At 45.3% G+C, this 25,133-nt stretch overlaps 2 protein-coding genes across 14 annotated transcripts in view; both read left to right on the top strand.

Moving 5' to 3' along the window:
• ANKRD31 (ankyrin repeat domain 31) overlaps positions 1 to 9,280 on the top strand; it is a 195,420-nt gene extending 186,140 nt beyond the window's left edge. For all 6 annotated transcript variants that reach the window (XM_075932280.1, XM_075932281.1, XM_075932279.1 and 3 more), the window contains one exon: positions 8,923 to 9,280. In XM_075932280.1, the coding sequence (XP_075788395.1) occupies positions 8,923 to 9,074 (152 nt within the window). In that variant the 3' untranslated portion in view covers positions 9,075 to 9,280. The remainder of the gene's footprint in view (positions 1 to 8,922) is intronic.
• A 5,466-nt stretch (positions 9,281 to 14,746) lies between these two features.
• The window catches only part of GCNT4 (glucosaminyl (N-acetyl) transferase 4), a 29,624-nt gene continuing 19,237 nt past the window's right edge, over positions 14,747 to 25,133 (top strand). For 4 of the 8 annotated variants that reach the window (XM_075932299.1, XM_075932300.1, XM_075932298.1 and 1 more), the window contains exons 1-2: positions 14,747 to 15,918; positions 21,583 to 21,796. The gene's annotated coding sequence lies outside the window, so the exon portion shown is untranslated. Of the gene's footprint in view, positions 15,919 to 16,315; positions 16,452 to 19,634; positions 21,392 to 21,582; positions 21,797 to 25,133 lie in introns of those variants that run through there. The other 4 variants (XM_075932296.1, XM_075932294.1, XM_014574161.3 and 1 more) reach the window with 4 other exon arrangements.

The following is a 25,133-nucleotide window of genomic DNA, read 5'->3' as shown; positions in this document are numbered from 1 at the left end:
TTACTTAACAAGTGGCCAGAGGACATAGCTATCCAGAATTAATGATCCACAATTTTCAGATGTTTTAGAAAGAAATATTTACCATCAATTGCTATTCTCTCCAGAAGCATAATTTTTGTATGAACAAGTAGTTATTCCTTGCCATGTGAGCCAAGGAAATCTTTCAAAGTAGTGAATTGATAGGTGCACATACATACCCCTTGAATCCAACATTATGTAATAGAGGACAGGAATTCCAGCCCCTTAACCCTGGTGCTCCTTGTGGCGAAGTCGGGCCCCCCTGGCAAGCGCTGCCGCCGCCGCCGGTCCCCTCTCTCGCCTGTATCCCTCACCCACAGTCTTGGCCCCCGAGTCCTGGTCCCTCTGTCCTGGCCCCCGGGCTTGTGGCCGCCGCGCCCGGGCTTTCGCTCAGCCCGCGGGCTCTGGCGGGCCCCCCGCTCTCTGCCCCGCTCACGAACCGGCCGCGGGGGTTGGCCTTCCGTTGGGCCCGACCTTCGGTCCTCCTTGGGACCGGAGGTGGAGCCGTCCGTCTTCGGGCTCGATCCTCCGTGCCCCAGGCTGGGAAGTCTCGTCGCCCCAGGCAAGGGCTGCGCGGGTCCGGACCCCCTCCTCCGGCCCTCCGGCTCCTCCGACTCCGCTTCCCCGGTTGCCTGCCGAGTCAAAAGAAATGCCGGCAGCCCCCTTCCCTTCTGGCCCCTCCCCCTTTTGAGCTGGCATGCCAGGGGCGTGCCCCTCCCCCTTGCGTCTCCCGTCCGCCTCCTCCTGGGTCCCTCCGCCTGCCGTGCCCGACGTGCCTGCGGCCGCGTGCCCCCACTCCTCTGCCTGGGTGCTTTTCCCCGGGCTCAGCTCTGCCGCACCGCTCGGCACCTCCCCGGGGGCGGGGCTGGCAGTGCGGGGAGCGTCTTCCCCGTCACACTCCTCTATAGCTCCACATTCTTATCTTATATTTTCAAAGTAGGATGGAGGGAAAAGGGTCACTTTGGATCTACTGATGCACTACATTCAGAAAGGATCAGTTACAAGTAAATAAACTTATGTTCATCTTCATATCATAGCTTTTACAGATTCTCATTTTAGAAGACCAGCAAACAGTGGCAGTCCTTAGGGATGCAGAATACTATTGTTTAAATAGGGAGTGAAACTCTATGTTCTCAAATCAGGTGTTGTATGTGGCCTCATCAGTAGAATAATGTTTTGCAAAAGTATGAATTGAACTCTAAGTTGCCACTGTACAAAATTAGTTAAGGGAACATGACAGGCAAGCTGCGGGGGCTCTTATCCTTTGATATGCAGAGACTCTGGTGAGCAGTGTCAAGCGCACCAGCAGGGGAGGAGGGAAGGAGGAGAAGAGGGCAACTCTCTCATGGCCTGGTGATTCTAAATGGCTTGGTGGCCGTGGTGGTCCTGGGCCCTTTAAATTTCCAGAGGAGTGCTACACAGCATGCTCCAGGCAGTTCTAAAGGCTGGGGGGAGGCGGTGTGGTGCACTCTGGGTGGCACTGAGGGATGTCTGCCCTGCCCTTACCCCTTTCACCCAAGGCTCTGCCCCTTTGGGAGTGCAGAGCTCCCCCCACCCCCCACCATTGCCCGGGGCTCAGCATGGCTGTTGGCTCCCCTGATCAGTGTCTAATAAATGAGAGAGGGAACCATTGATTGATTGATTAGGTGGCTTAAGTCTTTTTGGTATAACACTAGTTATGCATAACCTGTCTTAATCTGGATTGAAATACCTTGACTTTTCTTCTCCTCCCACAAAATGACACAAAACTTTTTGGAATTGCTACGGTTTTTATCTGTGAAGGAATTATTAACAACATTGTTTTAATATCTAAGGGTATGTCTACACTACCACCCTCGTTCGAACTAGGGTGGTAATGTAGGCAACCGGAGTTGCAAATGAAGCCTGGGATTTGAATTTCCCGGGCTTCATTTGCATAAAGCCGGGCGCCGCCATTTTTAAATGTCCGCTAGTGCGGACTCCGTGCCGCACGGCTACACGCGGCATGGACTAGGTAGTTCGGACTAGGCTTCCTATTCCGAACTACCGTTACTCCTCATCCTCCTTGATTGGATCCACCTTGTCATCTCCAGCCTGATTCTGGCCTTCATATTTATATCTGCCTCTGGAAATTTCCAATACATGCATCTGACGAAGTGGGTCTTTGCCAACGAAAGCTTATGCTCCTACACTTCAGTTAGTCTATAAGGTGCCACAGGACTCCTTGCCGCTATCCCTTTCCTGTCCTCCTCCCCTGCCGCTGCCCTCCCCCCCCCCCACTCTGTCCCTCTTCAGGGACCCCTCTCACGAGCTACTATTGAAGAAGGAGGTATCTGCACTTCTGACCTTAGGAGCAGTTGAGCCCGTTCCAAGGGGGTTAGAAGGGAGGGTGTTTTACTCTTGCTATTTCCTTATCCCCAAATCCAAGTGGGGGAGGGGGTCTTTGTTCCATTTTGAACCTAAGGAAGCTAAATTCATTTGTAAAGAACACAAGGTTCAGGATGGTCATCCTCACCTCAATCATTCCCTCCCTAGAGAAAGGAGACTTGTATTCTGCCCTTGATTTGAAGGTTGCGTATTTCCACATATCAATAATTCTGGCCCACAGAAAATTTCTAAGGTTCTTAGTTGGTCAAGACCACTTTCAGTTCACAGTCCTATTGTTCGGCCTCTCCACAACACCAAAGGTTTTAAACCAAGTGCATGGTTGCTGTATCCGTCTTTTTGGAGAAGGCACAGGATCCAGGTGTTCCCCTACCCTGATGACTGGCTAATCAAGGGGTCATCCAGGGACCAGGTCCTCAGCCACATTGACTTTGTCAAGGCATTATTTTGCAAGCTGGGTCTCCTTACTAACAAGGAGAAGTCCACACTCAACCCGACCCAGACTATAGACTTTGTTGGGGCTCACCTGGATTCTGTAATGGCAAGGGCGTCCTTCCCCAAAGCCATGTTTTTACCATCAGGATGATAATAGAGTGCCTCTGAGCCTCGAACCTTACAATGGCACATACATGCATGAGGCTGCTAGGCCACCAGGTAGCCTGCACCTTCGTGGTACAACATGCCAGATTGTGGCTTCGACTCCTTCAGGCATGGCTGGCAATGGGACACAACCCAGCGTGAGCACCTCTGGATGCACTAGTCATAGTGCTGGAGGAGGTTCTCTGGTCACTAGATTGGTGTCTACAGGAACAGATCATGTGTCATGACGTCCTGTTTGCCAGATGGACCCAGTCAGTGCAGCGGGTAACCGATGCATCGGCCACAGGTTGGAGAACTCACTTGTCAAACCTCAGAACTCAAGGTATGAGGTCTCCCAACAAGGGCTCTTTCCATATAAACGTCAAAGAGCTCAGGGCTGTCAGGCTGGCCTGCCTGGCATTTCTACCCCACCTGAAGGACAAGGTAGTATCTGTGCTGACGGACAACACTATAGCCATGCACTATATCAACAAACAGGGTAAGGCTCATTCTTCTCCCTATGCACGGAAGCCTCCCATCTATGGGACCTGTTTATTGTGCATGGGATTCACCTGAAAGCATCCCACCTTCCAGGGCACTGCAGCTTCTTAGCAGACAGGCTCATCAGGTAGTTCAGCGCCCACGAATGGTCCATCAGGACGGACATCTTGGATGTCGTCTTCCAGAGGTGGGGTTATCCCCTTCTCGACCTTTCACTTCCCAGGAAAACGGCAAGTGCTCGAGCTACTGCTTGTATCTGGGGCAGGGGAAATGGTCACTGGTTCAGTAGCCCTCCCACCTTCTCTGCACATTCCTTCCCTTCCCTCTACTGTACAAGGTCCTCCTGACAATCAGGAGGTATGCAGCATCAGTCATCTTGATAGCTCCAGCATGGCCACGCCAACACTGGTATCCCATGCTTCTGGACCTAGTGGTGGAGGGAGCCCCTCATGTTACCGTTGGTTCCAGACCTGATCACCCAGGACTTGGGAGAGGGGAGTCTATGCCACCCAAACTTATCAACCCTCTACCTGGAGGCCTGGAAACTTCATGGTTAACTGGGCCAGAACAACTCTGTTTGAAGGCAGTCAGGAGGGTCCTTGTGGAGAGCAGGAAACACCTCTAAGAGGGTAACTTACAAAGCTAAATGAAAATGCTTTCCACTGTGGTTTAATGGGGCAGGGATCGATCCAATGAGGGCCCCTATCCCCCTCATCCTGGACTATCTCCTTCACCTTCGGCAGCAAGGCCCATCAACTTCATCCCTTTGGGTCCACCCAGCTGCCATTATAGCATTCCACCTGGGTGAAGGGGGCAGGTTAGTTTTTCTAAATGCACTAATTAAGCGATTCCTCAAGGGCATAAATAGGCTATATCCATACGTGTGCCAACCTTTGACCATGTGGGACCTTAATATGGTCATTACAAAACTCATGAGCCCCCCGTTGAACCCTTAGCCACCTGTTCCCTGGAAAAACCTCTTGTGGAAGTTAGTGTTCTTGGTGACCATACCTCAGCCAGGAGAGTGTCAGAGCTGAGAACCCTCACATCAGAACCTCCTTATACAGTTTCCTTTAAGGAGAGAGTTAGGCCTCCCCCCCCCCCCCCCGTCGTTCCTGCCCAAAATTGTATGGCATTTCCACATGTCCCAGGACATCTACCTCCCTGTTTTCTTCCTCAAGTGCCACTCAACACAGAGAGAGCAGTCCCTGCATTCTCTAGACGTGAGGAAGGCCCTAGCCTTCCACATCAATAGGACAAGAGAGGTTAGGAGGTCACCACAACTCTTTATTTCTATAGCAGAAAGAATGGGGGGGGTCTCCCAGTGTCAACCCAATGCTTGTCCACGTGGATGACCTCCTGTGTCAGGACCTGTTATGAGCTTGCGGAATTGGCACCCCTGCTTACGGCCCACTCCACAAGGGTGCAGGCCTCATCGACAGCGTTCGTCGCACAGTTGCCAATTCTTGAGATCTGCAGGGCAGCAACATGGTCCTACATTCATGCATTTACAACCCATTATTCCATTGCGCAGCAGGCTAGGGATGATGCAGCCTTTGGTAGGGCTGTGTTGCAGTTGTAGAATAGGCTTCCAATCCCACCTCCGGTGGTATTGCTAGGGAGTCACCTAACTGGAATGGACATGAGCAAGCACTCATGAAGAAGAAAAAACAGTTATTTACCTCTTTCATGGGTCTGGCCCATGAAAGCGTGTCACCTATTAAACCATCTTGTTAGTCTTTAAAGAGCTACATAGTTTTTCCTTTTGTTTTAGCAAGATCAAACTAACACGGCTACCTCTCTATTACTAGTTACTTACCTCGTAACTGTTGTTCTTCGAGATGTGTTGCTCATGTCCATTCCACATCCCACCCACCTCTGCTTTGTCAGAAGACTCCAGCAAGAAGGAACTGAGGGGGTGGAGGGCTTCTAGCGGTATATATGTGCTGATATGCTGGCGCCACTCCAGGAGGCTCCCTGGCTGGCCCAACGGATACTGCTAAGGGGAAAAGCTTCGGAATCTGTGCACGCAGCATGTGCACACCTAACTGGAACACATCTCGAAGAAACACAGTTACGAGGGTTTTTTTTTACCCCTTTAACCTAACCCTGATATTCTCAACAAATCTGTCTCCTATGTCCATCTCCACTTCAGTCCAAGTGTATACATTTTTAATATATAAGGCCTCCTCATTCCCTGTGCAGTCCTTCTTGGAACAGCATACTGTTGTCAAGGAAGCCAAAGCCCTCTTGGGGACACCATTTTTGCAGCTAGGCATTTACCTCCAGAATGCCCCATCTGGGCCCCTACCATTGACCAGAAGAACTGAAGAGAACACTGCCTGCTTCCAGACTCCTGCACCTGTACTCCCTGTGGTCACTCTTGATCTACTCGAGAGTATCATTTGTGATCTGTCTTGCGGTATCCTTTGTGCCCACTTGGATGAGTAGCATGGAATAGTACTCAAGGGGTCAAAATCAGCTTCATAGTGGGAAATTTCACTACTGTTGGATCAATAATTCTACTATAAATTGGGAGTCTACCAGATAGAAACTGTACTGGAGGAACCTGAGTGTATTAGTCAATCAGAGAATGACTGTAAGTTACCAACATAATATGGTCATTAAAAAAACCCCCCACAAAAATGATCCTAGAATGAGTCAGGTGAGGTATTTCCAGTAGAGAGAGGGAAGTATTCATATCATTGTACTAGGCACTGGTAAGACCTCATCTGGAATGCTGTGTACAAATTCTAGTCACCCATGTGCAGAAAAGATTAATTCAAACTTCTAGGTGAAGAAAAGAACTGCTATGATGATCAGGGGATGATGAGGAGGCTATTTTAGAAGAGTAGAATAAAAGAGCTGACTTGTTTTGCCTAGCAAAACAAAGGCTAAGAAGGGAGATGATTGCTTTCAATAAATACATCTGGGTGGTAAACACTAGGGAAGGTGAAGTGCTATTTAAGCTAAAAGAAAACACAGGCACAAGAAAAAAATGGATACAAACTAGGCATGAATAACTTTAGGCTGGAAATTAAAAGATGTTTTCTAACCATCAGAAGAAGTTCTTCCAACTGAAGTAGTGTAGTCAAGCAATCTAACTAGTTTTAAAATGCTTCAGAGGGGTAGCCAACTTAATCTGTAACGTAAAAAAATTAAAAAACAACAAATGGTCTAGCAGCACCATAAAGACTAACAAAACGTGTAGATGGTATTATGTCATGGGTACAACCCACTTCTTCAGATGAATGAAGTATTAAAAGTCCAGTTCAAAAATAAATAGGGGTTGGTGGGGGTGGGAGAAGGAAGGGGAAAAAATAGTGAATTAGAGTGTTCATGTTACATGAAGCTGATAGAGAAGGTGCAAATTGTTCTTAAGTACCCATTGTTTGGTTGGTTAAGTCATTAGGATGTGGAAGGAAGTATGGAAGGTAGTTTTAAAGGGAGTTTGATATATTAATGAATGGGATTACCTGGACAAGATGATCAGGAGATCACTTCCACGCATATGTTTCTATAAACAAAATACAGGACTATGTAGCACTTTAAAGACTAACAAGATGGTTTATTAGGTGATGAGCTTTCGTGGGCCAGATGCACTTCCTGAGGAGTGCTACATAGTCCTGTTTTTTGTTTCAGCTACACCAGACTAACACGGCTACATTTCTATTACTATGTTTCTATAATAATGAGAGCCCTTAGCTCCAAATTGTTTTCAATATTTTACCTCTGAGGTAATGGATTAACAGCTGTCTGTCTATCTGAATATGATCTTCAAACTGCTTTGTGACTTCCATCCAGTACCACTATTTTTATCAGTTATTTTTCAAATACATTACTTACAGTTAGAAAGGTAAGTGACTCCCTCTAAAGCTACTGCCTACTGTTTCATAGATTGGTTGGTAAAGGTCTTTGTGTGAACAGCATTGTAATAACTTCCTGAAAGACCACAAACAATGTATTTGATGCTGACAGTCTTTGTTTGCCTGGGGTACAGGGTATGTGAATAATATGCTAGACATCAGATTGTAGTTCCTTAGTACTTTTTGTTCTTTTGTGTCTTGTGGTCTGAAATGAACATATTGAAGAATTGTATTCAGTGCTATTGTAGTCATATTTGTCCCAGGATATTAGAGAGACAAGGTGAGTGAGATACCATTTTTTTATTGGACCAGTTTCTGTTGGTGAGAGACAAACTTTTGAGCTTTGAATGAGAACTCTATGTAAACTTGGAAGCTTGTCTTTCACAACAGAAGTTGGTGCAGTAAAACATATAACTTCTCCCACTTTGTCTCCCTAATATTGAAGAATAATCTTTAATGTAACTTGGTCCCATTGAAATCAAAAGGAGCCTTACCATTATTCACACCATCCAAGATCCTTCTTTCATTATTTTTTCAGGGTTGGGGTAAAGGTGTTTTTTGTCAGAAGGCCTGTATTGAAGGACAAAAAGGCTGTGTTTCATTTGTGTTAGCTCAATGTAGCTTAACACAACTGAAAAGCCCATTAAGATGCTGGCTTACACATCTGAAGCCTGGGGAGAATCTAGGCAAAACGTAGCCAGTTAACATGTTAGTATGCCTCTTAATTGGGCTTTTTAATCACGTTAACATATTGAGCTATCAAAAGTCCAGCATACATCCTTTTTGTCTGCTAAGAAAAGACCAGAGAGTCTTGGACATTTGAAGAGGGCCTGAACACTGATCTTTTCATTCTGGTGCCACTCTTCTCATGCCAACCCACTTCCTCTGCCTAAGAGCCACTGTTAGCTGTAACAGCTTTGCTATGGTTAGCAGCTGTTAAGTTTGAGTGCTGCCCCTCCCCATTACTTTCAGCTGTGCTGCCATTTCTTCAGTGATAGTTTTAGTATCCAGGAGCCCCATCCAAAATATTCTGACATGCTGCTGTGATATTGCGTGCAAATGTTTTTAACTAAGAAAGGATAAATAAAACAAAATATAACTCTCCAAAGGTCATTGACTACTGGATTTGATCAGCAAATTCTATACTGCTGCTGAGCTTCTGCCTTGTTACATCTTTCATAGTTGAATTTTTATAATGTGCCATTTCTAATGTTTTAAATAACGCAAACTAAAACTCACAGAACCAACTTCTACCCTCAGGTACCCAATCTTCTTCACTTTATGCATTTTAAAGAAGGCTCCAATCCTGAACATACACAGGTGATTAGTATTAGAGCCTTGGGCCTGATCCTGCAATTTACTGTGCACAGTCGCACTACTACCTCCCATGTGCAGCCCCACTGAAGCTAATGGGGCTCTGTTAGTGCAGCAATGTGCCTTTACTATAAATTGCAGATCAGGGTCTAAGATCCTAGGATTGGGGATCTGTCAGAGTTAATATGTCTGTAAAGAGTCATCTATACCTATGATCTTATATAAATAATAGTAAGTATAATTGGATCTTATTTTAATGTTTGTTTTTTCCCCCCAACAGAATCATCCTTCCAGTCAGATTCTGTAAAAAGCTCCATAAGCTTTCTTCAGTTAAATGAAATAGTATTAATAAATGATGAGGAATTTCTTCCATGTCATATAATGGATCAGCACTGGAAGTTCTATATGGAGTGTGAGAACTTTGGATTTTAGTGACTCTTCTGATTTATAACAGTTTTTCTTCATAATCAGTTAAGAGTAAACCTTTTTCTAATTAAATTGCCTTGTTATTAGCATTTAATCAGCTTCCTTAGCCTGGTAGTCTGAATGTGAACCAGATAAACTAAAGTATTACCCATTTGCAGCAGTTGAAGATAATTGTCAGTGCTGAACTCATGTTTTGTTTTACTACTAACACAAGGGAATGTAGAGGCAAAGCCTTAGTGTAAGTGAGTGCAACTCCACTGACTTCCGTGGCATTGTATCTGCTTATATAAGGGCAAAATATATCCTCCCTTGGCCAGATAAAAGCAGCACGTCCAGTCACTTTTGCATCTAGCCTTAGAGGTAGTTTGCTTGAGCGCATGACACCCTAAGTGACTGCAAAAGTTCATGTACCAATATAATCAATTTTGTTAAGCACAAATTAAGATAAGCAACTTTTAAAATAGTTGATTGCTTTGCTTTACATGACCTAGAAATATATAAACATTTCTAAAAGATGGCTTTTCTTTTTGTAAGGGGGATGCAGGAGGGTGGTTAAAAGCAAACCTGAAGTTAAAAAACACTTGAAGTTCTCAAATGGGGAGTTTCCCTGATTGTCATTTCAAACTGAATATATATCTGATAATGTAAGCAGTAGTGCATGGAAGTGAGTGCAGTGAGGTCATTTATTGGTCATGTTTTTTTAATTGAAGAGCAGCTCCTAAATTCATTCCAGCTTCCTGTGGATTTGTATTTGTTTTAATTTTAAAATGTCTGAGTCTTCCCCTATTATAGAACGTTTGACTATTACCACGACAATGATCTGCAGTCAAACTGAACTTTTATCTTTCACTCCCTGGATTACAAGAAATAGGAAAAAAATGCAAAAGGTAAATACTTAGAACTCCAGAGAATGGATCAGAATGAGATACCAAAGCAAAAATATGGCAGCCTGTAATGGTTATTTGGGGTGTGCATTAACTGTCTTGAGGGGAGTTGAGTACTGCCTTAGGCAAAAGGAGACCATAAGGGCATGATACAGGGGAAGGAGAGGGATGCTTCTAATGGGGAGTATGTTAATATTGTGCCCTGTCATGCATTAGTAGTCATTGTTCACTGATAAGGCCTCAGAGATGGGGGAAAAAATACAAACCATCATGAAGCCAAAAAGCTAAAGGCTTTTGAGTAGTATATATTTAATAAAGGTCTGTTTCTACATATAAAAAATAGAACCCGTTTTTCTTAGCTGCTACAATAGAAAAATTGGTTTGAAGTTAATAGTTACTGAATATTGTTCATGTCTTCTTTAGAGGAGGCTACAATCTTATTTAAAAATGATCTTTGATCATCAGATCTACTGTATTGTTTGTCTGTTTAGAATGTGTTCTATGTTATAAGGTATTTAATAAAATTGTTACCCTTAACTATAAGATCTTGCCAGTATCACTTTCTTTGTCAGTATAACAACATTTCAAATAATCAAAGATTGACAGATGGTGACAAATATTGGATCACATGCTGATTCATGGGGTGTGAAGAACACAAAGTATTATTTGTAAACTGTTTTATTGACTCTGTCAAAGTAAAGCTTTATATTCTTTGGGTAGTTTTTGTTTTGTTTTGTTTTTTATTTCCCCAGTGTTCACATTAGGAATGTGAAAGGTTAACCGGTAAGAATCACCCCTAGGTAATGCTTACCAGTCCCCCCCCCCCCCCGTAATCATTGGGGGATGGAGCAGCACATCCACAGGCAGGGGCTGCTCTCATGGAGCAGCTCTGTTCGCAGGAAGCCCAGGCCTGCCATGGACAGGAGCTGGGAGCCAGTGGCAGCCCTAGCCCCAGTGTGGGGCTGGGGCAGGAGCCCAGCGGATTGGGGGCTGCTCGAGCCAGGCTGGAGTGTTCCCTACCCCAGATCCTGCTTAGTTGGTTAACTGGTTAAACGTTAGGTCAGTCTGACGTTTAACCAGTAAACTGATTAACCTGGATTTTACATCCCTAGTTCACATAGGCACTTTAATACCGTATTTTCCGGCGTATAAGATGACTTTTTATGCTAAAAAACATCCCCCAAAAATCGGGGGTCGTCTTATACGCCGGGTATACAGGCAGTCCCCGACTTGCAGGTACGAATGGGGCTTTTCTCGCCCCGGAGGACACGGACTGTGGGACCTCGCGGTCCCGCCGCCCGTGTACTCCGGGGTGAGAAAAGCTGCTCCGCGTCTCCCTGGTCTGCAGACCAGGAAGACACGGAGCAAAGCCGCGGAGGGGCTCGGGCAGCGGGGCAGCCCAGGCGCGCCTGGGCTGCCCCGCTGCCCGAGCCCCTCCGCGGCTTTGCAAAGCCTCGGGGGAAGCCAGCAGCGGGGCAGCCCAGACGCGCCGCGGCTGTCCCGCTGCCGGCATCCTCAAAGGCTTTGCTCCCGGTGTCCCTGGTCTGCTGGAGACAGTCTCCAGCAGACCAGGGACACCAGGAGCAAAGCCAGGGAGGCGGAGGGGCGCTGAGGCGCTGCCGGTTGGCCTTTTAAGGGGGGGTAGTCTTATACGGCGAGTATAAGACGAAAACCTATGTTTTAACTAGAAAATTAGGGGGTCATCTTATACACCCAGTCGCCTTATACGCCGGAAAATACGGTAAGTAATAGAGTTTAGGTGTTAGTTTGACAGCAATAAATTAATCTGGCCTAACTGCTGATTAATAAAATTAATCCAAATCCACACACTTTTTTATAATTTAAAGAAATGGTTCATGAACAGGGTGGTGTTTCTGTAAATGCTTTACTTTTCATTCCAGCTAAGCTTTTGCATTAAAATGTGAGCCTTTACAATCACAAATTAAAGAAGCATAGCTCATCCTGCTTTAGTGAGACTCTATGTCTGTGATACATTACACCCCCAGATTACAGGCAATAGTGACTAGTCCTCCAACTCTCCACATTCAACAACTGGTTGACTCCTCTTATTTAGTAAATAATGTCTCCTCTCCTATGCTATGAAGGGAAGAGGGGTCAGGAAGGAGAATTCAAAGAGGAGAAATTAGCTGATCTTCCTGTCATTGTTAAAATTTCAGACGGGGGGGGGGGGAGGGGAGAGAGCTTTCAGAGATCAGGAACAGCCCGTGAAGCAAAAGGGAGATGAAAATAAGTGAGGAAGAAAGCAAAGGTGACTGACAAAAGAATAAGGAGGGGGAAACAAGAAAAAAAGAAGGTAGTTGGAGACCAGACAATGGAATATAGATTAATAGATTTTAAGGCTAGAAGGTGCCCATTATGATAGTTTGACCTCCTGAATAACACAGGCCATAGGTTCTGAAAGAACTACATAGTGAAGAGAAGCAAGGGAGAAGGGACAATGGAACAAGAAACAAAAAGGACAGAGTAAAATTCACCTAATGCAGAAGGCCTTCTGTCAGGTCACAGGGCCAGGCCCCAACAGGGTTGTGGATTTGCTTGAAGACAAATTCAATTAGGGATAGATAGTTGCTTGTATTAATCTCACTACATCTATCATTACTATTACAGGCTTAATACTGCCAAATGGTTACACAGCTACTGCAAAGTAATACAACAATCAGCACAGGCAAAGCAATGCATATGAGAGTAACAGGTACTTGGAAATGCTTACACCCTTTCAGGTCTGCGGGGAGTCCTGTTCACACCCAGCCACAGTGGACGTGGCTCCAGCTAGGGGGATTCAGGGTACCCTTTGAGGTTTAGGTTCCCAAAGAGACTCAACAGACATGAAACTCCCTACACTAGTGAATGTTATTCAGAGAGAACAAAGCAAATCAAGAGACATGGAAAAGTAAAGGCTAGATTTTTAAAGACTATTTAGATGGCTAATGATGCAGATAGATGTCTAGCGGAATTTTAAAAAGCTCCTGGGATGAGGCATACCTGGGAGGTCGACAAATGCCTTTGATGTCGACCGCGGAGCGTCCAGACTACCGCGCTGAGCCGACAAACAGCTGATCGGCTCAGTGCGGCAGCCATGTAAATTTAAATGAAGTGGCGATTATTTAAATTGCTGCTTCATTTTCCTGTGCCGGGTAGTCTAATCTACATGCCTCTGTCGCCAGAGGCATGTAGTCTAGACATACCCTAAGAGATCTTTATTTATACTACCACATAATTGTTCAAGGCCTTAGAAATAAGGATAAGAATTGTCTCGTGTTGTCTCATACTTAAAGGCTGTGTCTACATTGGCAAAATTTTGCACAAAAGCAATTGCTTTTGCGCAAAATCTTGCTGCCTGTCTACACTGGCCGTGAGAATTTGTGCAAGAACACTGACGTTGTAATGTACAAAATCAGTGCTTCTTGCGCAAATACTCTGATGCTCCTGCTCAGGGATAAGCCCTCTTGCGCAAGAGGCTAGTATAGACAGGCAATGTTAATTTCTTGCGCAAGAAAGCCTGATGGCTAAAATGGCCATCGGAACTTTCTTGCGCAAGAGAGCATCTACACTGGCACAGATGCTTTTGTGCAAAAACATGCCAGTGTAGACGCAGCCAAAGTGTAAGCTTCTTGGGAAAGAGGTAGTCTTTTTGTTCTGCAGTGGTAAGTAGATCTAAGTATGTTGACTTCAGCTACCTCATTCATGTAGTTGACTTTGCATAACTTAGATTGAGGGCATGTAGTAGTGTAGACTAGAACTCAGTGTACCTTTTCTGGTTTAAGATGCACATACTGTCCTATCTAGACAAAGCCTTTGTTTCAACAAAATCTTGAGCCTGTGAGTTCCACGTATTCATTAGATGTTGTATACAAAAGTTATTTTATTAATTTAAAACGTGTTGCATTTAAGTGTTGTTGTTCCCTTGCCCAGTAACCAGCATTTTCTGAGGACTGATTCATGACCCTTATTTTTTCATTACACATTAGATCCAGTGGATAATCCCTACCAGCCATACCCCATACCTGTGTATTTTCCATAAATTCCATAGTCACTGTTGTGTATGAAATGGGGGCCCCTTGGCAAAACCAGAAGTTGAATGTTGTCCTCAGAAAAATTGTAAGACTTACTCTGTAGAGACAAAGCTGACAGGAAATTAGGCAAACAAATGTGTATCCTTTTTCATGGTTTCAAGTAATGAAATGCATATTTAAAGTCACTTTTTCAAAAAAGGAAAATACTGGAATAAAGACAATAACTAATTGCTACTAAAAACGGTAGGTGAGCTACATTTTTTTTATTATTATTATTTCACTGTTGCCAGCCCCAAAGTCATGGTGGGGGCTAGGGCTTATCCATAAATTATTTTGTGGTGTTGGATTCTGAAATTTCACTTCTTTGTTTTTCTGTAACAAATTGTAGGGGGCGCCTCAATTTCGGTAACACTTGCTCAGTCAAGCCTCTGGTTTTTGCACATAAAATAAATGCTTTCCCTAGTCAACACTTCACATTATCATAACTTCCTGAATCCCCTAGGGTTTATCTAGAGTGGAAACAGCCTATGTTCGTAGAGCACTGATGCCAATTTACGTTCTCTCAATAACTATCAGCATAATAAACCCTATGCAAAAATGTGTCCCTTAAAAAGAAGAAGTAACCAACCACAATATTTCTAAGCATATCTGCTCCCAAATTAGGTCACAAACGTGAACAGAAAGGCGTTACTTGAGAATTACATAGATTCATCGCTGCAGGGTTTTGAGACTCGAGGCTGTGAAACTGAGAAGCCCAAGGCAGCATATTAACATTGAACTTCCGCCCGTGTCAGCGCTAGTCTGATTGCCAAAGTAATCCAGGAAGAGGTGGGGGAGGGCCCCTCTCCTCCAGGCTTGTGGGGGTCCGATGGGCGCGGTGCCGTGTTCCCCTTTCTGGCTTGCCAGAGCCAAACAGGAGACCAGCGTCAAGACACAGCTCCCCGCAGACAACGTGCAAAGCTGGTTACAAAAGCGAGCCCCGCCCGCCAGGGAGCCACCCCAGCAGCTCAGGACTCGGGGCAGGAGAGAACGCTCGGGAACGGGCGCGGCCTCGGGGCACAGCTGGATTGCGGGTCCCCCCAGCGTTTCTACCTCTCGCCCCTCCGCGCCGGGCAGAGTGAGGAAGGCGGAGGCGCCCAGCGCGTCACTGGGTGCTCAGCCCGCCCCGTAGACAGGGCGGGAGAGCCCGGCGCGCCTCCCCCAAGTAGCGGCAGCACCGCTGCCTTAGTTCCGCCCGCTGCTCACAGCTGCAGCCCGCGCCGCTGTCCAGCCCGCAGCCTGGGCACCCCGCTCCGCAGTGAGTCCGGCCCGCCGGGAACTTTCCTGCCCCCTTGTGCTCAGAGCCGCTCCCCGGCGGCCGGGAAGGCGGCGCGTGCGAGAGGAGGGTCACAGCCCCTCGCCAGCAACGCTGCTGGGACTTCCCTGGCCGGGGCTGCGGGGTTCCCCTCGGGGGAGGAGAGGAGGAGCCCGCCCGGCCGCACCTCGGGGCCGGGAAGCGAGCCGGCTTCTCCCCGCGGGCTGGCCCGCGAGTCACACTTAGTTTGCGTGGCAGGACTGGGCGCCCCAAACTTTCGCCCAGGCTCCGCCCCGCCGCGGCTAGGAGCTAGCGGGCTGGGGCGGGGCGGGCTCCTGGCGGGTCGCGTCCGGAGCTGCTGAACCTAGCGGCGGCGGCGGCGGCGGCAGCAACTTCTGCCTCCAGCCCCCCCGGGACCGCGGCTGGCGGCGGATAGACAGCGCCGGGGTCTCGGTCAGGCGCGTCCGCTGGCCGGCTGCTTGGCCCGGCTTCGCGGAGCTGTAGCCGTGCCTGGGGGCCGCCGCTGCCCGGATCAGCACGGGAGGTGGCAGCCCCTGAGGAAACCTGGAGGGAGCCCCCCTGGGACTGGAGGCCCTAAAGCTGCTGATGTGTCTGCGCGCGGCCAAACGGCCGCACAGGTAAAGGGCGACTGGGTTTGCTCGTGTGAAAGCCTGGTGCTGGCGGGCCCGGGGCATCGCACCTTCTCGAGCCTGTGGGGGCTACGGTAGATCCGAGCCCAGGGAGTCACACGCACCCCAATATCACGCCTTGCCGGGGAACCAGCTGGCGCAGGATTATCATCGGTGACGGTAAAAAAAGAAAAGAGTAGTTCTGTAGTGCCTTGGAGACTAACCTTGTATATAGTATCATGAGCTTTCCCTGGGCAAAACCGGCTTCCTCCGATGAGTGACCATGTTAAATATAATCGTTCAGTGGAAGCTGCTGAGATGCTTATTGCTAAGGACGGTGGGGTAGTCATTGGTACCCACTGTGTCCTAGAGTAGTGGTTCTCAACCAGGGTATGCAGAGATCTTCCCAGGATGCTTCAACTCATTTGGCTATTTGCCTAGTTTTACAACAGGAGACATAAAAAGGACCAGCAAACTCTGTTCAAACTAAAATTTCATACAGTGACTTATTTTATACTGCTCTACATACCAGGCACTGAAATGTAAGTGCAGTATATTTTAATTGATTTATAATTATATGGTAAATATGAGAAAGGAAGCAATTCAGTTAAAAAGGTGCTGTGACATTTGTATTTTTATATCTGATTTTGTAAGCAAGTAGCTTTTAAGCAAGGTGAAACTTTGGATGTACAAGACAAATCAGACTCATGAAAGGGGAGTCTGGAAAGACTGAGACCACTGGAGTTTGTAAGTTCTTTCAGGCAGGTAATGTTTTTCTCTATAAAGTGCTGTCTACATTTTTTGGCACAATATGTACAATTCGTGGACAAACATTTAAAAATGGTTGCATAATTTAGGATCCACAGTCCATAGTTCTGTCCAATTCTGGTTAAAGTCCTATTAAAAAGTAATTAATAATAAATATTCTGTGCCAGATGTTCCACCAGAATGGCATGGTACTTTGCTTTACTAGTCACTTCTTCGTAACTCATCATCTGGAGAAGATGTATGTACGTATTTACAGGTAGCTCGTAAGAATTATATTGTGCATTTACATTTTCTGCTTGCGATTCAGCTCTATGCACCACACTTGTCACTCCAATTAAATAAGTGAGACAAGGAATGGACATGGTAAACTGGAGAGACATCCACTGGTGGCCCTGATTCTGCTTTCACCTGCTCCTGTTTTACACTGGTGCAGTGTCACTGAATACTCCTTCCACATATAGGTACAGGTTGTACCTCCCTTAAGCGGGACTCCCTGGTCCAACAACATCCATGGTCCGGCATGGACCATGGGTATTTCTGGACCACAGAGCCCAGGAAGAGGGACGTCTGGCAGCAGGGCAGGAGCGCCATAAAGGGCATCCACGACTCAGCCGGGAGCCCTGACTCGGCGGGGTGGGGGAGGACATTCTGTATGGTGGGGAGTTCCCTGGCCCCAGCAGCTGGGGAGCTGTAGCCTGGCTGTGGCCAGGGAGCTCCGACCCCAGTGGCAACCCCATCACCAACCAAGGAGCTCCGACTGCATTCTGGCTCCAGCAGCTGGGGAACTCCAGCTCCAGTGGCAGCCAGGGAACTCTGGCCCCATTTCTCCACCCAGCGGCGGATTTAGGGCAGAGCGAGCGGGGCGGCTGCCTGTGGCCCCGCGTATGCGCCGTGTCAGAGGAGAGGCCCCGCAAAATTTCACTGCCCGGGGCCCCGCGGTGCTGCCCTGGGCCCCGCGGCACTCTCATCCGCCCCTGCCTCTACCGCTGCCACAGAGCTCTAGCCCAAGCAATGGAGCCAGGTGGCTGCAGAGCTCTGGCTGTGACACTCCAGACCCAGTAGAAGCAGGGCCGAGGAGAGCCCCGGGGGGCAGGCTGGAGCTCTACCCAGTGGCAGCACGGCCACAAGGGGAACGATGTTTCCTGGTCTGGCAAATCCCCTTGTCCAGAACCAGTCAGGTCCCAAGGGTACCAGCCCAGTGAGGTCCAACCTATATAATCAGGAGGAGGATCAGAGCAGTGAATTCAAAGTCTTGGATCATCTTTTATGTAGTTAAATGAAATATATCAAGAGTCTTTCTCCAAGATAGAGATTCTTTGTTTTTGTCAGTAGTGTAATACTAGAGATTTCTGATAGGAATACTGGATGTTTTAAAAATTAATTTGAGAGGAACTGTCAAGCTCGTAAAAATGAAGAACTGGTTTTACTGGCTGTGGTCAGGCATTCAGATTACTTAAAACTCATTCTGCTAATGCACTTCTAGTCTGACCTGCAGCAATCATGTCTTACTGTTCCAGTCCTAGGCCTTTTTATGAGCAGCAACTGTTAATCATGCCAAATTCTAAGTGGTATTGTAATGGGAAACCAACATTTACAAAGGAGTTGCTTCAGCCATCCAAACTTGTTTATCATTCAATTTTAGGTCTCTGCAGAAGGAAGGCTAATGTGTTCATCTGTAGTAGCATGTAGCTTTCTAGTACATTTATTCTTGTTAAATTCTAGACTAGTTTTTTCCTAGTACAGGTAACTTTTTTACTTGAAGTGCTAATCTAAGCAGGAGATCATTTCCCCCTTGAGAAGAGGAGTTAGCAATAAAGGGAGAGTTAGTGAACTCTCCTTCTTCCATGCTGTAAACATAATCATCCTATCCCACAGAAAAACACATGGTGAGAGCCATGGGAAGCACAGTTACCCATGAAGTGTCACATAGTAGGTCAGATCCTCAGCTGATGTAAATCACTGTTTCATTTACTTTCATATAGCCACACTAATTTACTTCAGTTGAGGATCTGGTCCACAGAAATATCCCTAAATTATGCAAAGGGCTGGAGTTTGCCCTCCTGTGCAATGAACAGAGGGTTCCATACATATATCCTGAGGTCTATGAAGCTGGGTACTTTCAGTAACCGGGTTTGGTTCTTTAAAGGATTTGAAACCACAGACAGAGGAATACTTCTTTTTAGGGTCAAACAAAGATATTTTTATTTTTTCTATTTACTTTATAATTAATTTTCCATTTAAATCAATTCACTATTTTTTATTCTTTTAAAACAATATAATATACAAAGAAAAAGTAGAAAAACAGTACAGTTGAAAAAAACAAGAAATAACAACTTCTCCTACAGATTTACCCTCCTGATTTACCTTTAAACAATTTATGGAGTTAACAAATATATAATACTCACGTTAAGAAAAATAGAAGCATTGCTTAGATTCAGGAGATATTCTTTTATGTTTTTCCTTTCTTTGGATTTTTCGTTGCAACTTACGACTGGTGTTGCTCCCCTTTTGGAGCTTATGTGTGGCAGCGAGATTCAACGCCGGGGAGAGAACCCTGGTTGATCAGACCTAGCTTTTTGGATTCGCAACCCGTCCACTCTTGGTCTGTTTCAGCCAACCTTCTATACCCTGTTTCGGTATTTTGGTACTTCTCCACTCTCCTGACAATTGCTGACGTTAGATTTTTGTTGTCTCATTCTGCCCTTACAAAAACTTTGTCTGCTCCATTTGGGGTAATCAGCACTTTGTTGCATACTGCTGTCTCAGTTACTTACTTCCCTAAAAGTGGGGTTATTGTTGGTCATCCAATCAAATTTTGTTTTTATTTTTATCTCCTGTATCTCACAATGCTGCCTTTCCTTTACACTTACAATTAAACTGGTGCTCATTTGACATATTCTGGGTAGGCCTCGATACCTTCCTTTCACAGGTACATCTGTGCATTGGCATTGAGCATTCAGCCTGACTCTGTGGCCCCATGAACTCAGTAGCCCAGCTTTATTGGAGGTAGGATTCTCGGTAGCCCAGCTTTTTTGGAGACATGCTGCCAGAGTTTCTTCCATAAGCAGCATCTGATAACCCCTTCACCGCCACCCATGAATGGGGATTTCAAGGGACAGTGAAAAAACCCTTTTGACTTCGGGCTACGTTGGCTATTTTGTAGATTCCCATGAGTTATAAGGAAAGCAGTACATGCCTAGCTCCTCTCCACTTGAGGATATCTGATTTTGGAAAGAGGAGGAGAAAGAAGGAACAGTAACATGAGTCTCAGAGCAGGGGTTCTGGAGCTGTGGTAGCAGCTGTTATCTTGTAGTGGCTTCCATCATATATAGAGTTTACAATTTGGTTCAATGGCTTTCAGCACCCCCACTGTAAACATTGTTCCAATGCTGCTGGTTAAGTTAGAGATGAGAATTATTATTACAGATTATTTTATAGACAAAAAGGGCTAATATTTTCAAAAGCACCTGGATGATTTAGGGATGTTAAATATTGGTTAATTGAATAGTCGATGAACCTCATGAATTCTTATTGGTTAGTCGACTATTCTGTAGACCCCAGGGGTAGGGCTGGTAGCCAGTTTGTTCCTTCCTCACTCCCAAGAAGCCCTCAACTACTCTGCACTACTGCTTCTGTATCAGAGGCAGCAATGTGGAGAGTCAGGCAGAACTGGTCTGTGAGGGGAGCCAGTTTAAAAATGAGCTCCCCTTACGAACCAGCTGCCTGTTGCCCCGCACTGCTGCCGCTGATACAGAGGCAGGAGCGCGGGGTGGCAGCATCCCCCATCTGGTGTGGAAGGAGGCTGAGCTCCCTGAATCAGCAGGAGCCGAAACTGAGCCAGGCTGCCTGCCTGTCTGGCTCCTAATACTCTTCAGATGCAGAGCTACAGCGGGCGTAGGTCCCAGACCCCAAGTAAATGAAGACTGAGCCTGGCTGCTGGCCAGCCTGATTAAAAAATATACTTGGGGGCGGGGGAGAAATGCGTGTAGTCTGTAGCGTTAACCAAAAAGCTTTTGCTTGTCGGATAATGACTACACTATTACATCCATAGGGTGATTTAGAAACTTTAGTCCTATTGAAAAGCAATGGAACTTACACTTTTAAGTTAATTAAGTGCTTTTGAATGCTGCAAGGAATTTATCATTCAAAAACAGATGCATACAAGATGATGCATTGGGAAACCCAGTTAACTTATTGAAGGTGTTCTGATTACAATAGCACCTCTGAGGTTGAAATATATTTCTTTCTAAATCCATATGAATCAATATTTTAAAAACTGAACATTTGAGCAGACTATTTCTCCGTTTATAACTGCAACTGATCTGAAGAAATAGTCTGATTCTCTTCCTACAAATACAGGAACTGCTTAGTAGTAGAACTCCACTGACTTTTCTGTTTTACCCTAGTGTTTTTGACAATAGAATCAGGCCTAAGATGTTTCAAAGTAACTGCTATCTAATAAAACATAAGTTTCTTTACCTACAGTTCTCCAAAATTGTAGTTTTCATGTTTGCCACCTTGAGATACAGCACTTCAGGTACCATTGGGGAGATACTATGTTCCATTGTATGAAGTATTAAGAAAATGAGTGACTAAGCATCAGTGTGTTAAGTGGTACATTTGAACAAGAAGACTGAGATCAAATTTTTCAGATTGCAAATGTTCTTTTACATAGTTCTTCTGCCACCAGGAAAAATTCTAAGTGCCAACTGAGGTCAGTGTGAGTATTTAGAAGATGCCAATAGTTAAAGATAGCAGTAATGTCACACAATTCATGCAAAAATGGGTAGCCGAAGGATTTGCAAGCTGCTTAAATTATGAAATAAATATCACCGGCTAAACAGATGTGCTTATTACATAACACTTCCCTGGCTACTGTATTTAATTAATTTTTTTTCTTTGCAGGCAGGAATGTTCCTCCTTGTCCTCTCACATACATGGCTGCATGCTCGATTGAAGCATACTTAAAGAGAATACTAAAGTTTGGAACACTGTTTGTGGGTACTAGGAGGATTGAAGAAAAGAACTATTGTTGTACATCCATTCAGTCATGATGTCTTTCAAGCAAAGCTTCCTAGAACACTTTCCCAAGGAAAGAAGATAAAGCAAAGTCCAAAAGGTAGGTTTAGACTGAACTTTGGTTTGAGCAAAGTTGCTGACTCAGCAGATGTAAGTTGGAGTTGTGAGAGTTTCGTCACCTGTACGGAATAATAGCCCTGAATTATATGATCCACAGATAAGGTCCAGACCAGTGCCTCCATAAGGAACTCAGTAGCAATGTGAGCTCGTTCATTCTAACAGAGAACTTGTGAGTAACTAGTGGAAGGTGGCTGATGACTCAGTATGTTTTGCTTCCACTGCAGCTTTGCTGAGGCTTCCCTAGCTGCCCTTTGTTGTTTTACAGGGAAGCATAAGTCTCTCTCTTCTTTTTTTTTCTCATGCCCTCTGCAAGCACACTGCACTCTGGCCAGGTTAGCCTCACTGTCACCTTCCTGTCTCATAGAAAGCACATCAGGTGCTCTCAGATCAGGTCATGTTTAGTTACTTATCCCTAGTCTTATACTTACTTACTAAACTCCCCACTTCTTCCCCCTCCCGCTGGCTTCTGCATCTCTGGCCCTCAGGTGACATGATACAATAGTCTGGGACATAGGAGGAGAAGGAATTTGCCTACTGAATCTTGGGGCATTACACCTGTGAAGTCCCAGTCAAATAGTGTCACAGGGGATCTCAACTTTGCTTGAGGGGAAGGATAGTTTGGTGGTTAGAGGAGTAGCTTGGTACTCAGGAGACCTAGGTTTATTTCTATGCCCTGCCACAGATTTGCTGTGTGACCTTGGACAAGTCACTTAGTTTCTCTGTGCCTCAATTTCCATCAGTAAAATAATAATAGTTCTTCCCTCCCACATAAGGTGTTGTGAAGATAAATGTATTAAAATAATCAGGCACTCAGATACTATGGTGATTTTGACCATATAAATACCTAAGACAGATGGAAAAGAACGTACAGGAAATTTAAAGAGGACTGAGTAACAGATAGACAAGTAAAATACTTAATGTTTGGTGCATCTGGTTCTTTAGGAAATGAGAAATAAGTCTGTGCATCACATACAGTAATGAATGCAGAGATAGAACTAAGTCACATATGGCACCAATAAGAGACAACCACAGTTAATCTTAGATAAATTAGCAATTTCCCTGCATCCTTTCTCAAAGATAAGATTTAAACGAATTGCAGGTAAGGGCAGAAAGACCACTCCAACTGCTGGAGTGTTTCACTAGACTCCAAACACTACTGAATGGCTAGAAGGAAAAGTAGAAATAAGATGCACCTTTTCTGTTTTCTATGTATTTCTGGTGCTCTGCAGCATGCTGTAAAATCTCCTGTTTGTTCCTTAAGACTCCATACCAATGTTAAACCTCCAAGAGCTTAACATTGGGCAAGGAAATAAATGGATCATTTAAGCATGCCCCAATTTAAAACTAAGGCACTAAAACAGGGCATTTTTGACATACGGAGCCCCACAGCTAGAGACCCAACCAACAGCATGTGGGTAGTAGACATTGTCCCTCCATTGAAAGTCTCTGTCATTCACAGAAAGCATATTCATTTTAGTAGTTTAAAGTATTCCTACTGCATGCAGTGCATTAGAAGAGCTGAACAAAAAGGTAGATGATACACTACAAAGCAGATAATAGGAACAGATGCTTCTTTTTAGTTGGCTGTCTGTCTTGGGGAAGCTCACTCAAGTTGATAAACCAGAAAAATGAGGCAACTTTGTTTGTTTCCTTCCAATACAAAAAATATTCCTACAGAAGCTCTGAGGCTGATGATAACTTGCAATGCCAACAAGGACCACTCAGGAGCATTAAATGATAATATAGAAATGAATTAACTCTGCCAGCAAGCATCATTAAATCAAATGGAGATAAACAAGTTCTTCAGCCAACCAATTAAATAAAAGCTTGGAAGAGCCTATCACCATCTCTTCCTTCCATCCCAGGAATATATTCTTATCCTTTCTCTAATCGAGGTTTTATTTGGAGAGAGCGGAAAAAGACCAAGAGACCCAATAAGGTACTGCCTTATTTTGCAGCACTACTAAGAAAAATTTCAACAGATTGCATTTCTGGGGGGAATAGGTGCATATTAAGCAACCTGAGAGTGCTGGATCTGCTAATTGAAGTTAGAAGGGAGAGCTCATGACTTTTATTGAAGAATGGCTGCTGGAGGCTTGGTCACGGAGGAGTTGTTGTTTAGATTCTAGAAGTACCCCAATGTATTAGGCATTTTCCAATCAAAGAGGAAGATAACCTCCAAAGACCAACAAAAGGTAGAGGAATGCAATGCCATATCCAAAGGTAATCTTGGGTACAGCTTATTAGCTGCAAGATGGTATTTAAGTTCATTTAATGTTAAATATATGGAGGCACTTGCCCTCACTCATCATCATCATCATCATCATCTTTACCTCCCTTCGACACCATTCCTTAGTTTCAATTCCAGTGTCCAAACTCTCCTACCCTCCATGATTCCTTCTCCTCACATAAATGAGTGCTTCCCTCTGGCTATGTCAAGACTGCAGGCTTCTTTCGAAAGAAGCTTTTTCAGAAAAGATCTTGCGAAAAAACAGCAAAAGTGCATTAAAAAAGGAATTTGCTTTTTTGAAAAATAGCGTCCTATCTTGCATTTAAATTGTGATTAGTATGGATGGCGTGGCCACCAGGGCACCTGTGCTTTTTCCTGGAGGCCTCTTCTTTTGGAAAAAACCCTCTTCCCCATCCACACATGCCTTTTTTCCAAAAGAGCTCTTTCGGAAAAAGGCTTCTTCCTCGTAGAAAGAGGTTTACCAATGTCAGACAAAACCCCTCTGTTCTTTTGATTTTTTTTTTTCAAAAGAATGTGATTGCAGTCAGGGGCAGCCCGTGAGCCTAGGCGAACTAGGCAGTTGCCTAGAGTGCCACTGGCCCGGGTGCCCGATGATGACATCATGGCCATTGATGGCCGTGCAGGCAGGGGTGCCTATTGTGCCGCCTGCCTGGGGTGCCAGCTGCCACAGTCCACCTCGGGCCCCTCCTGATTGCGGTATGGATCTAAGTGACATTTTTTTTGGAAAAATTACTGTTTTCCCAAAAAAACCTGCAGTGTAGACAAACCCTCACATGCATTTAGTTCCTGCAGAACATCTGCAGAAAGGCTTCTCTCAAGATGTGATAGTGGGCTACATAACCCCTCTTCTCACCCACTGTGCATCTGTGAGCTAAAGCACTGATCATTCACCTGATCTGCCTCTCCTTGTTTCACAGAAATGGAGACCAAATTGCACCATGGTAATGTTCTTAGAGAGGATGGTGCATTTCAGATAGTGATGAGGAGAGAATTCTGCCTTACAGAGGGTTCGTGTTTTATAAGAGTCCAAATTTCTGCTGCAGGTAGTATTACATGGTGCTCCATG

Source organism: Pelodiscus sinensis, chromosome 6 (assembly GCF_049634645.1).
Source record: "Pelodiscus sinensis isolate JC-2024 chromosome 6, ASM4963464v1, whole genome shotgun sequence".
Classification (NCBI taxonomy): Eukaryota; Metazoa; Chordata; order Testudines; family Trionychidae; genus Pelodiscus; species Pelodiscus sinensis.
Note: the sequence above shows the minus strand (reverse complement) of the source record. Positions and strands in the feature narration are given on the sequence as shown.